The 15793-nt window shown below is 33.8% G+C and overlaps 2 protein-coding genes across 2 annotated transcripts; both read left to right on the plus strand.

The window, feature by feature from the left end:
* The first annotated feature begins 3634 nt into the window (after window positions 1–3634).
* Window positions 3635–4628, plus strand: LOC119081874 (protein Asterix). Its single transcript, XM_037191114.1, has 4 exons — window positions 3635–3782; window positions 3851–3959; window positions 4302–4417; window positions 4475–4628. Exons 2-4 carry the CDS (start codon window positions 3851–3853, stop codon window positions 4562–4564), a joined length of 315 nt encoding a protein of 104 aa, XP_037047009.1. The 5' UTR covers window positions 3635–3782; the 3' UTR covers window positions 4565–4628.
* Window positions 4629–5554: 926 nt separating this feature from the next.
* On the plus strand, window positions 5555–8320 carry LOC119081608 (eukaryotic translation initiation factor eIF1). Its single transcript, XM_037190650.1, has 3 exons — window positions 5555–5724; window positions 7516–7673; window positions 7767–8320. The coding sequence occupies exons 1-3, from the start codon at window positions 5697–5699 to the stop codon at window positions 7911–7913; spliced, it is 333 nt and encodes a 110-aa protein (XP_037046545.1). The 5' UTR covers window positions 5555–5696; the 3' UTR covers window positions 7914–8320.
* Window positions 8321–15793: the final 7473 nt, after the last annotated feature.

The following is a 15793-nucleotide window of genomic DNA, read 5'->3' on the forward strand; positions in this document are numbered from 1 at the left end:
TGGCTAATTTTAAGTTTTCGTCTTCACAAAAATTTCCATACAAATTTTTTTTTTTTCAAGAAACATGCTCCATTTTGGCTAATTTTAAGTTTTCGTCTTCACAAAAATTTCCATAATTTTTTTTTCAAGAAACATGCTCCATTTTGGCTAATTTTAAGTTTTCGTCTTCACCAAAATTTCCATAATTTTTTTTTCAAGAAACATGCTCCATTTTGGCTAATTTTAAGTTTTCGCCTTCACAAAAATTTCCATACAAATTTTTTTTTTCAAGAAACATGCCCCATTTTGGCTAATTTTAAGTTTTCGTCTTCACAAAAATTTCCATAATTTTTTTTTTTTCAAGAAACATGCTCCATTTTGGCTAATTTTAAGTTTTCGTCTTCACAAAAATTTCCATACAAAATTTTATTTTTCAAGAAACATGCTCCATTTTGGCTAATTTTAAGTTTTCATCTTCACAAAAAATTCCATACAAAATTTTTTTTTTTCAAGAAACATGCTCCATTTTGGTTAATTTTAAGTTTTCGTCTTCACAAAAATTTCCATAATTTTTTTTTTTTCAAGAAACATGCTCCATTTTGGCTAATTTTAAGTTTTCGTCTTCACAAAAATTTCCATAATTTTTTTTTCAAGAAACATGCTCCATTTTGGCTAATTTTAAGTTTTCGTCTTCACAAAAATTTCCATAATTTTTTTCTTCAAGAAACATGCTCCATTTTGGTTAATTTTAAGTTTTCGTCTTCACAAAAATTTCCATAATTTTTTTTTCAAGAAACATGCTCCATTTTGGCTAATTTTAAGTTTTCGTCTTCACAAAAATTTCCATAATTTTTTTTTTCAAGAAACATGCTCCATTTTGGCTAATTTTAAGTTTTCGTCTTCACAAAAATTTCCATAATTTTTTTTTTTTCAAGAAACATGCTCCATTTTGGCTAATTTTAAGTTTTCGTCTTCACAAAAATTTCCATACAAAATTTTTTTTTTCAAGAAACATGCTCCATTTTGGTTAATTTTAAGTTTTCGTCTTCACAAAAATTTCCATAATTTTTTTTTTTTTCAAGAAACATGCTCCATTTTGGCTAATTTTAAGTTTTCGTCTTCACAAAAATTTCCATAATTTTTTTTTTTTCAAGAAACATGCTCTATTTTGGCTAATTTTAAGTTTTCGTCTTCACAAAAATTTCCATACAAATTTTTTTTTTTTTTTCAAGAAACATGCTCCATTTTGGCTAATTTTAAGTTTTCGTCTTCACAAAAATTTCCATACAAAATTTTATTTTTCAAGAAACATGCTCCATTTTGGCTAATTTTAAGTTTTCGTCTTCACAAAAATTTCCATACAAAATTTTTTTTTCAAGAAACATGCTCCATTTTGGCTAATTTTAAGTTTTCGTCTTCACAAAAATTTCCAAATTTTTTTTTTTTTCAAGAAACATGCTCCATTTTGGCTAATTTTAAGTTTTCGTCTTCACAAAAATTTCCATACAAATTTTTTTTTTTCAAGAAACATGCTCCATTTTGGCTAATTTTAAGTTTTCGTCTTCACAAAAATTTCCATAATTTTTTTTTCAAGAAACATGCTCCATTTTGGCTAATTTTAAGTTTTCGTCTTCACCAAAATTTCCATAATTTTTTTTTTCAAGAAACATGCTCCATTTTGGCTAATTTTAAGTTTTCGCCTTCACAAAAATTTCCATACAAATTTTTTTTTTCAAGAAACATGCCCCATTTTGGCTAATTTTAAGTTTTCGTCTTCACAAAAATTTCCATACAAAATTTTTTTTTTTCAAGAAACATGCTCCATTTTGGTTAATTTTAAGTTTTCGTCTTCACAAAAATTTCCATAATTTTTTTTTTTTCAAGAAACATGCTCCATTTTGGCTAATTTTAAGTTTTCGTCTTCACAAAAATTTCCATACAAAATTTTATTTTTCAAGAAACATGCTCCATTTTGGCCAATTTTAAGTTTTCGTCTTCACAAAAATTTCCATACAAAATTTTATTTTTCAAGAAACATGCTCCATTTTGGCTAATTTTAAGTTTTCATCTTCACAAAAAATTCCATACAAAATTTTTTTTTGAAGAAACGTGCTCCATTTTGGCCAATTTTAAGTTTTCGTCTTCACTAAAATAATAATCCAGAACAATAATATCATTTAAAACTTAGTTTTTTAAAAACAATCATGACGATATCATCGTCCAGTACTTAATAGCACCTAAGGGAGACTATTTTTACGATGTGTAAATGGCACCCAAGAGGCACTTTTTGCACGACGGACAAATAGCAGCGGCCCAGACGTACATCACTGTTTGAAAGTTGACCATACTTTGACTGATGGCTGGCCATGGTGGTGGTGAGTACGGACGTCAGAGTGGGCTCAATTTGTCGGCCGTGTGTAGACCAACAATCCTACAAATTTTAGCATATTTGGTTCCTCCGTACTCAAGATATTGCTAAAACAGTGTTTTAACCACCCTCTGAGATCATATGTCATGTAGACATATTACATTCGAACTGGATTTTGTTTAAAAAAAATACAGATACATGTTCGCTAGAATTGAATCCAATGAGCTACAACTCAATCATATCGGAGCGAGCTTGTTTTCCAAATGTCTGAGTAATTGGCGAATTGACTCTTAATATAAACTTGTCGAATATCCAATTAAATTAGGATCAGTCAAGGGACCTGACCCATCCACAAGATGGGACCTAGTCAATACTATACTATTTGATAAGGTTTTTATAGAGCAGAGCACGCTTTAATGGCTTATTAACTAGTAATTGAGAAACACTAACATTAGAGTGAATTTCTGTAAAGATTGAACAAAAGTTTCGTCATCCAAGCTAAACAGTGCCCGAGTCGATTTTTTAACTCTGGGTACGAAATGTACTGTCATGTGTGTGGTACGAATTTAGAGTTGTTTACGCATATGTAACTGTCCATAGCACAGCTAGTGAAAATCGACCTTTTCACAATAAATGAAAATCGTCTACTCTATTTCTCCCTAATTGAGTTAAATGTTCCTGAGTCAGGAATCCTGACTAAAATGGATGTCGAATTGCTTCTTTGTTTGGCAATTGAAATATTCTGTAATATAGGGTGAATACCTATCAGTGAAAAAAGTTTATGAAATTCGGTTCACCAGAGCGTGAGCAGGCATCCCATATGTGGACATCTATATATATCTATATGTTCTGAGATATATCATAGCATATATATCTGTAAAGTCATCATTTATAGTAAAAATATAGATAATAGGAATTTATTAAATTTGACTTCGTACCCTTCGTACTGTGCTGTCGACATTGCCTCCGGCAATTTCTTTATGCATGATAACAAGGCAAAGAATGGATAATGTATGTGATTTTAGGGCTCATGGCTTTTCACCAGGAAAGATAATGAAGTGAGAGGAGACGATGAGTTTAACATAAAAGGCTTTTGATACGAATAGGAGTTTCGTACGGGTCGGCGTCAGCTTATGTTTATTAGATTCTTTTGATCATTTTTTTTAGCTTGGCTGAAATTGGAACAGTCATAGGCTAAATAAATCTACATCGTGTTATATGAATTTTTTGCGCGAAATTGTAATAGAATTGGTTCAGTTTACTAATGCCGTAATGTTCGAATCGTTCGAACCGTTAATTCGAACGGCGAGCTGAGAGTGATGTAAATTCAACATACTCTGACAGATTGTATTTTTTCGGTGTCATCCGTGTCATCATATTATTTTTGAAGATTATTTTCATTTGTGCTTCATTCGTTAATATATTTTTCTAAATCGTAATGAACAATTTGCAGACAAAATTCACTTTTTCAAACAAATGTTAACTTTATTTTTGTATTTTCAGATGAATTCACCGGTGGATCCACGACGGGCAGATAAAATTAATCGCTACAAACCACCCAGTCAGGGTGCTGGCAGCGAGGATCTTGTGCCCGATTACATGAATATTTTAGGTAATTTGTAACCATTGTGTAGGACTCATAAATGTTTCGTGACATAAAATTGATTTCATTTGGTGAAACAAGTTTTTGAGTGTACTTACTCCTAGTTCAGTCAAATGATATTGATTTGAACTGAGTTTACAATGGCTGCTCTGCTAATGAGTTATCGTTAATTACTATACTTCGGAGTCTTATTGGCATTCGTTGACGTGACTCTTATTTTCCAATAAATTCAACTCGATTAGCCAATCTCACTTACAGTTTTAGATCGGCTCAATAATTAAGCATAGAAATAAGCAACAACCATATGACTCCACCTATGATCAACATAGTTTTACTGATTTCAATTCACAGGTATGATATTTTCCATGTGTGGTCTCATGATGAAGTTGAAATGGTGTGCTTGGATAGCCCTTTATTGCTCTTGCATCAGCTTTGCCAACTCCAGAGCGTCAGATGACGCAAAACAGGTATAATTCATCATTCTAGAATATAATTAAATGAAACTAGAATCGAATCGTTCTTAGGTGCTGTCTTCGTTTATGCTGAGTGTTAGTGCAGTCGTCATGTCATATCTTCAAAATCCAGCCCCAATGACCCCACCCTGGGCTTCATAATTATACATCCACTAAGCTAATATACGGATCAAATAAAGATACCTTTAAGTGAACAACTGGCAAGGAATTGTTATTTTTTAATCAGGACGAACCTATAGTTAAGGTGTTTGCCAGAATTTCAGATTGGTAGCATTATAAGAGTTCATGTGACCAAGGTGTTTTTTTCTCTCGTAATTGGTTGTGTCACTATTGTATGATTTGATGTTGTGTTTGTGGAATAAATTTGTCAAGAATAGGCTCTGGTCATCCCACAGGTAAATGGTTGTATTTTATGCAAGCAAGAGATTCATATAGTAACAAAAAATTGTGGTTCGCTATCGTAGAAAATCTAATAAAAGACCAACAAATGCCCGAGAACAAGAATCCCAACAGGAGCTTCTTAAAAATCTGTGCGAAACTCTACTATGATTATGTATAGCTCCAGAAAGCAAAACTCGAGAATTTCAATTGAAGCTTTGCAAAGTTTCCTAGATATTATCGAATGAGACAGCTGAGAGGATTTCTCTTTTCTCTACCTAAATATTAAACAGATGCCGTACATTATCACCATTTATAATCATTGAATCTTGTACTTCTTTTGCTCAAACTTTCAACTAGTCTTTGACCCAAGATCTAGAACTTCTTTTGTCTTTAACATACATTTTAGTCACGCCCATCGTCTTCTTTTTGTTGTTCAAGATAAGTAAAACAGATGACCCTCGAGATGACCTATATAACTTGTAGTCTCTGAGGAAAATAAATTGATTGTAACGCATACAGTACAGGTATTTCGGAGAAGCTAAGAAACCGAATTTAAATTTTATAAAAATTTAGAGGCTACTTGGAAAACCATATATGAGTTAGAGGCTAGTCCTACATCCAACATTTGTAGCAAAACTTAGTAAGATTCAAATAATTTCACCAATAGCATCAAAAGATTCGCCAAAACTATGAGCACAAACAAACATAGCTAACTTCATTTCGAAATGAATATTCGAAATTTTTTGACATTTTGTTTCCTTTTCAAAGTGACAAGAAGCTAACAAGAAGTAACGCGTTTTAGCTCTTGCAATTTTTTCAGTTTATCCGAACAGTTTGTTGTACCTGCGTCTGCAGTAAAATTATTTTGATCGTACATTATTTGTTATATCGTATGTCCATCCAGAATTTAAACACATTTGGTGAGTTGATTTTACGTTTTGAAATCGAAAAATTCTTTTGTTCATTCGAAATTTCGAGACAAAATGGCCGATTTAGCGATTTTTGAGGTCTCATAAATTTTGTGCCGAAATCTGATTTTATGAATCCTATCTATGTATGCCCACCGATGTTTTATGTGTAAAGCAAAAGAAAAAAATCTGAATATTTTGAAGTGAATTTTGTACCAATTCGAGTTTAAATTTGTGATATGAATGACGTATGCACATTATTGTTATACACCTGCAAGTTCAATGTTATAAACTCCCTAAGTAAATTTTTCGCAATGTCACCGACCGTGATAAATATTTGCTTTCGGCAATGCATCTTGTAAACCGTTAACAAATATAATTTCTCGGCTCATTACGTCATCAAATTATAAATAATTTTTTTTTCTGATGTTTCGATTTTCGTTTACCTAAAAAGCATGTCCAATCCAAAGTTGTAACTGTTTTCATTTCCGTTCGCTTTCAATGATTTCAATGATCAGTCGAACACGTTACCACAGCACCTTTAATATTGTGCATTAATATCAGTTTCGATGAGTTGTTCAATTGAATCAATTAAAAAGTATCATGCGGTCAAGTGATGATTCACTTTGTCATCATGTTATTAATATAGAGCTTTTTGCATGAGAGAAAATATTGGAGGCCCACCGGTAATTTCTATTGCTTCAGGGCGACGATTCTCGTATTTTTGTAACTTCAAATATTCGTAACTTGACAGTTGTGTGTGTCAAATCCCATAAGAACTGTCAAATTACGAATTCTTAAAGTTTAAAGTTACGAATGCTTTGAGAATCGGCACGATTGGCACCCAGAATATTTTCAGCTAGATTCAATCGTTCTTGTTAAAACAATTCAGAAAAGCAAATGAAATAATTCCAAGTTCTTGCGATAATCCCACTCGTTGACATTGTAACGTTGTAATAATGTGAACGACTAGAACTTGGTTCGTCGTAGAACTTGAATTTATTTGTTTTGCAATTGGCACATTCTGATCGTGACAACAGGTAAAGACTCAGAAATTTTCTATTGCTATAAGTTTACAGTTGGCTCGGAAGGTCTTCGTTTTTTTTTCTTATTTTCAGTTTTACGTTGTTGACTATTTAACGTGTTCTTTTTTGAGTGATAAATTTCCTGACTTGACTTGACGTGACTATTTAAATCAAACCGAAAGGGCACAAGCAATATGGTTCAACTTATAAAACATCAGGTTGTCTCTGTGTACTTGTTGTAGCTTTTATTTAAGAGCAATGAACCCATTGCACATTTTTAGCCTACATTTAGGCGTAAAAATATTCGTTTTTTGATGATTTCTCTGAACCAAATGTTTTTTTTTTGAAAAAATGTCTCAATTTTAAATTAAAAATTGGTTTGTGAGTCATGACTTAACCCACTTGGAGAAACCTGTGCAGATTACATAAATTCACACAATCTACAAACGTTTCGCCAAGTGGGATAAGTTATCACCCACAAACCAATTTTCAAATCAAATCAAATCATCAAAAAACGATTATTTTTCCGCCTAAATCTAGACTACAAATTTGTAAAGGACCCCCTGCTCTTAATACACAAATCAGCTATAAAAATGTTTCGTGCTCCTTTTCTAACAGAATGATATCATGCGGCGCCATTCCATTTTTTTTATCAATAAAAATTGTGACGAAATAAAGAAACATTCCATGAAATTCCCACCGGTCTCAGTTGTATAATTTTAAGTGAAATGTTAATCAGCCAGGAAATCTACAATATTTTTTCTATGTTCTTTTACAGACCCGTTTGCTGATGCAAGTAAGGGCTCTGATGATAATGTGCAAGACGGTCTCGTGCACATAAGAATACAGCAACGAAATGGTCGCAAAACATTAACAACGGTGCAAGGATTATCTGCGGAATATGACTTGAAAAAAATCGTTCGGGCATGTAAGAAAGTAAGTAACGACAACCTTAAGTTCCTTGACTGTATACATTCTAAAATATGACCAAAGGACTAAGACAATTCTTTTCTATTTGGTAATTTTCAGGAGTTTGCATGTAACGGCACAGTAATTGAGCACCCAGAATACGGTGAAGTCTTACAGTTACAGGGCGATCAGCGTGAAAACATTTGTCAGTGGCTTACTAAATCCGGTCTAGCAAAATCGGATCAATTGAAAGTTCATGGTTTCTAAGCGTATTTAAACTGAACAACATTAGATCAATAAACTCCATGAACGTTTATCATTAACAACACTATTCCTCATAATCAAATCGAAACATTAAAAAAATAATAATTTAAAAATTTAAAAAAATTAAATAAAAATCGAACATCCCCTAGCAAAAAATCAATAGAATTATAATCCGAGCTAATAATTGCATAAGCGGACACACCATTTGTCAGTGCTATGTCAATAATGCAAAAAAAATCTCATTGATTTTTGGTTATCATGAGCACACACAATTTTGATAATAGACTAAACACAAACAAACACATACACAGACACTTTAATGTAATGTTGTAGCTATGAAAAATCTTGTTCCAATGATGTAGAATTTTTACAGACACACAAAAAGAAAGAATAAAAACTTAAAAACAAAATTTGAAAAAAAAAATTGAAACTTAAAATATGATGAAAAATGCGGTCGGAAAATATGAAACCATTGTGCCCGCAGCATCCAATTTGATCATTTTCAAACGTTAAAACGTATATTTCTGTTTAGCAAAAAAAAATTAAATTAATTTTTGAAAAATTGATTTCGATTTTATACATTTAGCGAATAGGACATGTATATTGATGCAATCGATGTATTTAGGGAGGGACAGTGATGCGCGCAATGTTCTATCAAATTTGAAATGATTTTTTTTTTTTGATTTTTGATTATTCTTTTTTTTTACATTTTGTTAAAGCAAACAATTTCCTAGATGAATTCTTAGTTTATTTAAAATCATCATTATTATCGACACGGTCATTATTACTATTAGTGATTCTTGAATTAAAACAAAAATTTTCTTTTCTTTTCACTTTTTTTTATTAAAATAAATTTTCATGGAAATAAAAACAGAATGATTCGATTACTTTTATAATTTTGTGTTAAATCTCAACTCTATACAAATGAAATAAAATAATTTTTTTATTATTAAAACACGTGACGCTTTTCCTAACCCAACGTTGTTAATCGAATAATATTCGTCTAAGCTCTGTCTGAGATCAACTTGTGAAAAAAGTGGTTCTGAATTCAATCTACTCCAAAAGAAGACATTTCATTCATTCGCTGTGGTCCAGTTTCTTTGGCATTATTTTTTTTTGTAGTTTTAAAAAACTCAGGGTCAGACTTGAGGGCCTGCATACAATTCATTTGTAAAAAAACGAAACAAATCAATTTTCAAACAGAGAGGCACTTCGGGAATCGCTCAAATCATCAGTATAGTCAGTCCTTGGAATTATTTTTTAGTTTTGAAGGACTCTACAAACAGATTTAACTGAAAGTGCGGGTGTTAACGTCCAATAGTTACAGTTTTGGGTAATCTAAATTTGAAAGATTGGGTTATGTAGAGTATCCCAGGGCACACATTTATGGAAGGGGTGCCCAAAAATTCCGATCGAAAATCTCGAGTTATTCGTAAAAAACCGAAAAAAATGATGTTAAGTGCAAGCATTTTTTAGTTGTTCTACCAAAACCCGGGTTTTCAAACTTTTTCTTGAATAATTATTTTTACCACATTCTTGATACCCCCAAGGCCCAAAGTATCCAAAACCACTTAAAAACAAAACAAGGCATCAGAACAGTCGGAGCGTTTGCTGCGACTTAGCTCCGTACGACCCGTAATCCTATTTCGTCCGTAACCATAATACGTCCGTAGCCGTAATACGCCCGGAAGCCTAATACGTCTACAACCCTCTAATGCGTCTGTTACCAAAATGCAAGTCAAGTTGAGCATGGTCAAATTTACTGAAAGTGTTCATTTTTAAAATTACGCATAGGATGGGCGATTTTGTGTCGACCCCTCCCGAGCTGGGGCCCCATAAGTGCTTTAACGTTTTCCAAAGATTTCTCTGGCCATTTAAAGGCTACACTTGTAAGTGATACATTAAATGAACGGTATTTACAATACCTATCGACAAAAAAAAAGTTTATGGAAATTGGATGACCGACTCGTGAGTTAGACCCCTTGGTGTGAACTAGGTACAGGGCGGCAAGCCGTTTTTGCTTGTAGGTTAGTCAAATTTGAACGGATTTAGATGGATTTTGATTTATTTGATAGGTATTGACCGAACCAATCAGGGAAAAAATTCGGTTTACCGGAGTGTGAGCTAGGTCTCTTGGAGTGAGCTTATATGTGGCTACTCGGCAGTACAGTGAAGGTGGTGTTTTTTGTTAATATCTCGAGTAAAATTTAACCGAATTTCATGTATTTTTTTTTGTTTGAAAGGTACTAACGAATGTAAAGCAGCCGTTGTACTTTTCACCTCCTAACAAAATGGCCGTCGGCCGCCATTTTGGATTTTTGTAAAATCAATATAAATAGGTGAAAATGATAATTCCAAAATCACTGATCAGTGGGAAGTGTAGTTTGTGTTACATTTGAAAGGAACGTCGTACGGGGCTTCGTAATTGCGCTGTGCGCAATTTTTAAGACGTACGCATTGCATAAGAATTTTACGACGTTTACGGGCGCAGTAGGCTTACGGTAAGAGTAGGGCGACGGACGAAGTAGGGTCACGTGCGCAATAGATGTACGGGTTTGTACGGGGCTCAGTCGCAGCAAACGCTCCGACTGTTCTGACGGCTCGTTTTTATTGCGGATTCGTCATCTATTAACATAACCAAATGCTTTGCCCTTACTGTCTGCTTCCAATTCGACGTGTTACAAACGGCATATTAATCTTATAAGCCCCCAGTACTTCGTACGGGGCTAAAAAAGTTTTTTTACTCGTGAGAAATGAAGTTTCAAAGTCGAAATTTCATGAAAAATTTGATGCTGAAAACAAACGAGCATTCAAAACGTATTTTGGTCCTTGTTTTCATGACGAAATTGTCGCAACTGTCAAATAAATTTAGAAATTTCTCTATCGAAAATTGCGATTGCTGCATTTGTCAATGAAAACTAGGACCAAAACACGTTTTCAATGTCTCGTTTGTTTTCAGCATGACCCCTGCGAAACCAAACTTTGACTTTATACCGTCATACTGAAGGTGCGTTCCACCAAATTTTTGCGGAAAGTGGCTTAAAAACATCCGTGGACTATCCTGAACATTTTATAAGCAGCATGTCATAACTTTTTTCCACAAACAAAAATTTTTCTGGCATGTCGAAAATTTGCTTACACGCTAAAAAATGGCCGACTCGCAGGAAATTCTGTGAAGAATTTTCGATTATATTTTGTTTGAAATGAATTTATATTGGATGGAAATGCGCAGAATTTATGGATTGATTAAGTGCCGGTGATGCGGTCCGAGAGGACGAATTGCTTCCACCATTCACCAATAACGATTGTTGGCGATTTTGTGGAAACTGTTATCCATACTGAGAATTGAATTGTTGCGCTTGATTTTGTGGTGGCAGTTGCTGATGGGGCGGCAGCTTATTTTGCATTTGATGAGTCATTGGTGGCTGCGGCTGATATTGTCCGGTGATTGATGGAGGTTGAAAGTTGTATGAATCCGATTGAGTTGCCGCTGGGAAGTCCATTTGTAATGGTTGAGATGGAAACGACATTTTCGCATTAAGTATCAAGAGTTTAGATCAGTTTTGTCATTGTCAGTGGACACTTAGACTATTAGAGTCGCATTTACATTCGTTACATTAAACGCTCACAATTAGGGGGAAAATCATTTCATTTCAACAACAGATACGATACTAAATCCAACCGACGTATAAGCGATTTTCCTGGCATTATTATGTCGCGTCGCTCCATCCCTGGACGTTTTCACCACCTGGGTCTAAACCCTTTTTATGTAACATACTATTTCTTTCAGATAGAGTTAAACCCCGTTTTATTTGTTCGGAAATGTGATCTGCCGCCTGGTACAAACGAACTCAATATTAACTCACAGTTGGAAAACACTCATGGACATAATGGTGGTTTTCTTTGTTTAGATTCAGAGACTTTTATACTTTTATATCCATTGTAAGTTTAAGGGACCGATAGAATTTTTAAATTTTACCGAAAACTTTTTTTATTTCAGATCTGTCCGAATAAAAAGGTGGCTAAAGAGTTTAGAGCTGAAGGCCTTAATTTCGGGCAAACGTAATATCAGCTCTCACACTACCTTTTTTATTTTGTAAATAATCAAATTCTGTTTACAGACATGTTCAAATCCACGTTCTTCTACATCATTCGATGTGGCTCAAATGTCACCACAAGGTTTAATTGAACCAATTCATCGCCAGGGACAGTGATGCGTGCAATGTTCTATCAATGATTTTTACTTTTGATTTTTGATTATTCTTTTTTTTTTACATTTTGTTAAAGCAAACAATTTCCTAGATGAATTCTTAGTTTATTTAAAATCATCATTATTATCGACACGGTCATTATTACTATTAGTGATTCTTGAATTAAAACAAAAATTTCTTTTCTTTTCACTTTTTTTTATTAAAATAAATTTTCATGGAAATAAAAACAGAATGATTCGATTACTTTTATAATTTTGTGTTTAAATCTCAACTCTATACAAATGAAATAAAATATTTTTTTTTTATTATTAAAACACGTGACGCTTCTCCTAACCCAACGATGATAATCTCCAGACGTTGATAATTCACACATTAAATCGTTGATAGCTAATTGGAAGAGTTAGTATTCGTCTAAAAGCTCTGTCTGAGATCAACTTGTGAAAAAAGTGGTTCTGAATTCAATCTACTCCAAAAGAAGACATTTCATTCATTCGCTGTGGTCCTGTTTCTTTGGCATTTTTTTTAGTTTTAAAAAACTCAGGGTCAAACTTCAGGGCCTGCATACAATTCATTTGTAAAAAAACGAAACAAATCAATTTTCAAACCGAGTGGCACTTCGGAAATCGCTCAAATCATCAGTATGGTCAGTCCTTGGAATTATTTTTTAATTTTGAAGGACTCTACAAGCAGATTTAACTGACGCAACACTAGGTTCACAAAAAAAGAAATGATTCGTCAATTGTATGTAATGCGAGCAGGTCACGCTTGTCCGTATCTCATTTGGACGAAACCGCTGTGAAATTGTGGTACAGGTCGATTGAATTTTTGGAATTTTACCGGACTATTTACAGTGAATTAAGTCATGTTTTCTGATGAAGGTGATCAGGGGTTGTTGTGGTATGTATTTGTGTGTAAAAGTAATTTTTGAATTTAAAAAAAATGGTGTGCTTGGATAGCCCTTTATTCCTCTTGCATCAACTTTGCCAACTCCAGAGCGTCAGATGATGCAAAACAGGTATAATTCAACATTCCAGATTATAATTTAATGAAACTAAAGTCAATCGAATCTTCTCAGGTGCTGTCCTCGTTTATGATGAGTGTTAGTGCAGTTGTCATGTCATATCTTCACAATCCAGCCCATATGACCCCACGGTGGGCTTCATAATTATACATCCACTAAGCTGTTATACGGATCAAATAAAGATACCTTTAAGTGTACATCTGGCAAGAAATTTTTATTTCTGATTAAACGAACCTATAGTTAAGGAATATGCCAGAATTTCAGTTTGGTAGCATCCTATAATATAAGAGCCCATGTGACACATACAGGTGTAACTTTCCTCTCGTAATTGGTTGTATCACTACTGTGTGATTTAATGTAGTGTATGCGGAATAAATTTATCAAAAATTGGCTCTGGTCATCCTACAGGGCTTCATGCAAGCAACAGATTCATAAAGTAACAAAAAACGGTTGTTCCGAGAACAACAATCCCAACAGGAGCTTAATCATTTCTCCTGCCCACCTTCCAAGTAATCTTTGCTTCTCTTTGCTTTATAAAAATCTGTGCAAAATTCAACAATGATTATCCCCGGTTATGTATAGCAAAACTCGAGAATTTCAATTAACGTTTTGCAAAGTGCCCTAGATATGTACATTAGCGAATGAGACAGCTGAGAGGATTTCTCTTTTTCTCTTCCTAAATATCACATAATGGCCTTCTCTTTGTCGTTTAAGATAAGTAAAACAGATGACCAAAACTTGTAGTCTCTGAGGAAAATAAATTGCTTGTCATCGCTTGCAATCTACTCCAAATGAAGACATTTCATTAATTGCGGTGGACCCGTTACCTTGGCATTTTTTTTTTAGTTTTAAAAAACTCAGGAACAGACTTCGGGGCCTGCATACAATTCATTTGTAAAAAAACGAAACAAATCAATTTTCAAACAGAGAGGCACTTCGGGAATCGCTCAAATCATCAGTATGGTCAGTCCTTGGAATTATTTTTTAGTTTTGAAGGACTCTACAAGCAGATTTAACTGACGCAACACTAGGTTCACAAAAAAAGAAATGATTCGTCAATTGTATGTAATGCGAGCAGGTCACGCTTGTTCGTATCTCATTTGTACGAGGTGAAACCGGTGTGAAAATGTGGTACAGGTCGATTGAATTTTTGGAAACAAAATGGAATCGATTGGAATTTTAGTGCAATATTTGCGAAGGAAAGTGAATTTCGTCATGTTCTCTGATGTAGGAGATGAGGGTTTGTGGTGGTATGTATTGGAACGTTTGCGAACATGCAAAGAAATTTTTGAATTTTCTGATCAACCTTATAGTCCGGTAGCCATGGAAGTGCCAGTGTCCATGAAAGGTGCACGGGATGTATTGGGTGATTTGGATAGCTCTTGGCACCCTGAAAAAGAAAAGTTCGGCGACTCACCTGAGACAACTTTTTAACATTTTTCAATAAACAGCCAAAAGGCAAAGTTGTGTTTCATTGGAGGTCCGGGTATAAGTGCTACCCGTAATATCCTGTAGCCATTCCACAACTTCCAATATATATTTGTGATTTCAAAAACTCCTTGAACATAAAAAAGTTCAAGATCAGTCTTACATCAGATTCTAAAATACAATATCTAAAAAATTGAGTAAATAAGTAAGGCAAGCTCTATAATTTGATTGATGAAACTCATGTATACTTGAAAACATTTTCTTGATGAGAGGAATGTATGTTGGACAAAATTTCAAAGTTTGAACAGGGCCCATGTTCACAGCTAAAAATTGTCTGATACTAACGTTTCACAAGCGACATTTTTCGATACGAATATTTTCAATTTCAACAGGTTTATACAGATTTTACGTGTTACGGACAGCAAACATGTGACCAGTATTATAATCTAGTCTATCATCATAGATCAAAGTATTTGTAATCGGTTTATTTCAAATCTTGTACTTCAATTTTTTTAACATGCATGTTACTATATGAAGGGCTTTATTACCAAGAGCTTATCATTATTTTTGTCGTCGTTATCGATAACAGATAACAGATGTGACATGTTAACATGCATTTTTTAATTTTTTCAGTGCAGTGTTCAATTTTCAAATAATGAAAAACCGATGAAGCTCAATGAATTTTTTCGTAGAAGACTTTTCTCGTTGCTAGAATAGTCGCCTGAAAATCAGAAATACATTTATCCGAGCTGTATCATATGTATCAACTTCGTAGGGCAAATCCCGTTCTTTTTCTTATCTACAATTCGATATTTTACAGACAGAAGCGCTTTCAATTCAATTTCACGTATCAATTGTCTCGCGCCTAACGTTATTAAAAGAGGAAAAAAAAACTATGCTAAAGAACAGTTCTTCTAGTACGCTAAAGGTTTCACTGGCTTTTTCAAAGATGGTAGACTGGTACTACTACTGAAATAGGTATACTGCATAGGGTTTCCATATATTTTTTTATATTTTTCGAGGAACTGCCCTCCGAGGATGAAGCGAAATGACCTGTAAATGCACTCGGAATTATCTACTCCACCTTGTTGGCAAACCTACATCAGCATCCAAGGTTACCCCATCATATCCCAGAAATCTATGGACGAACTTTTATGCACATATATTTTCGGAATCGAGAAGAAACGACCTATGTACCATGGTATACATGAATACCTTCATAA

The sequence above is a fragment of the Bradysia coprophila genome, unplaced genomic scaffold, assembly GCF_014529535.1.
Source record: "Bradysia coprophila strain Holo2 unplaced genomic scaffold, BU_Bcop_v1 contig_358, whole genome shotgun sequence".
In the NCBI taxonomy this organism is placed as follows: domain Eukaryota; kingdom Metazoa; phylum Arthropoda; class Insecta; order Diptera; family Sciaridae; genus Bradysia; species Bradysia coprophila.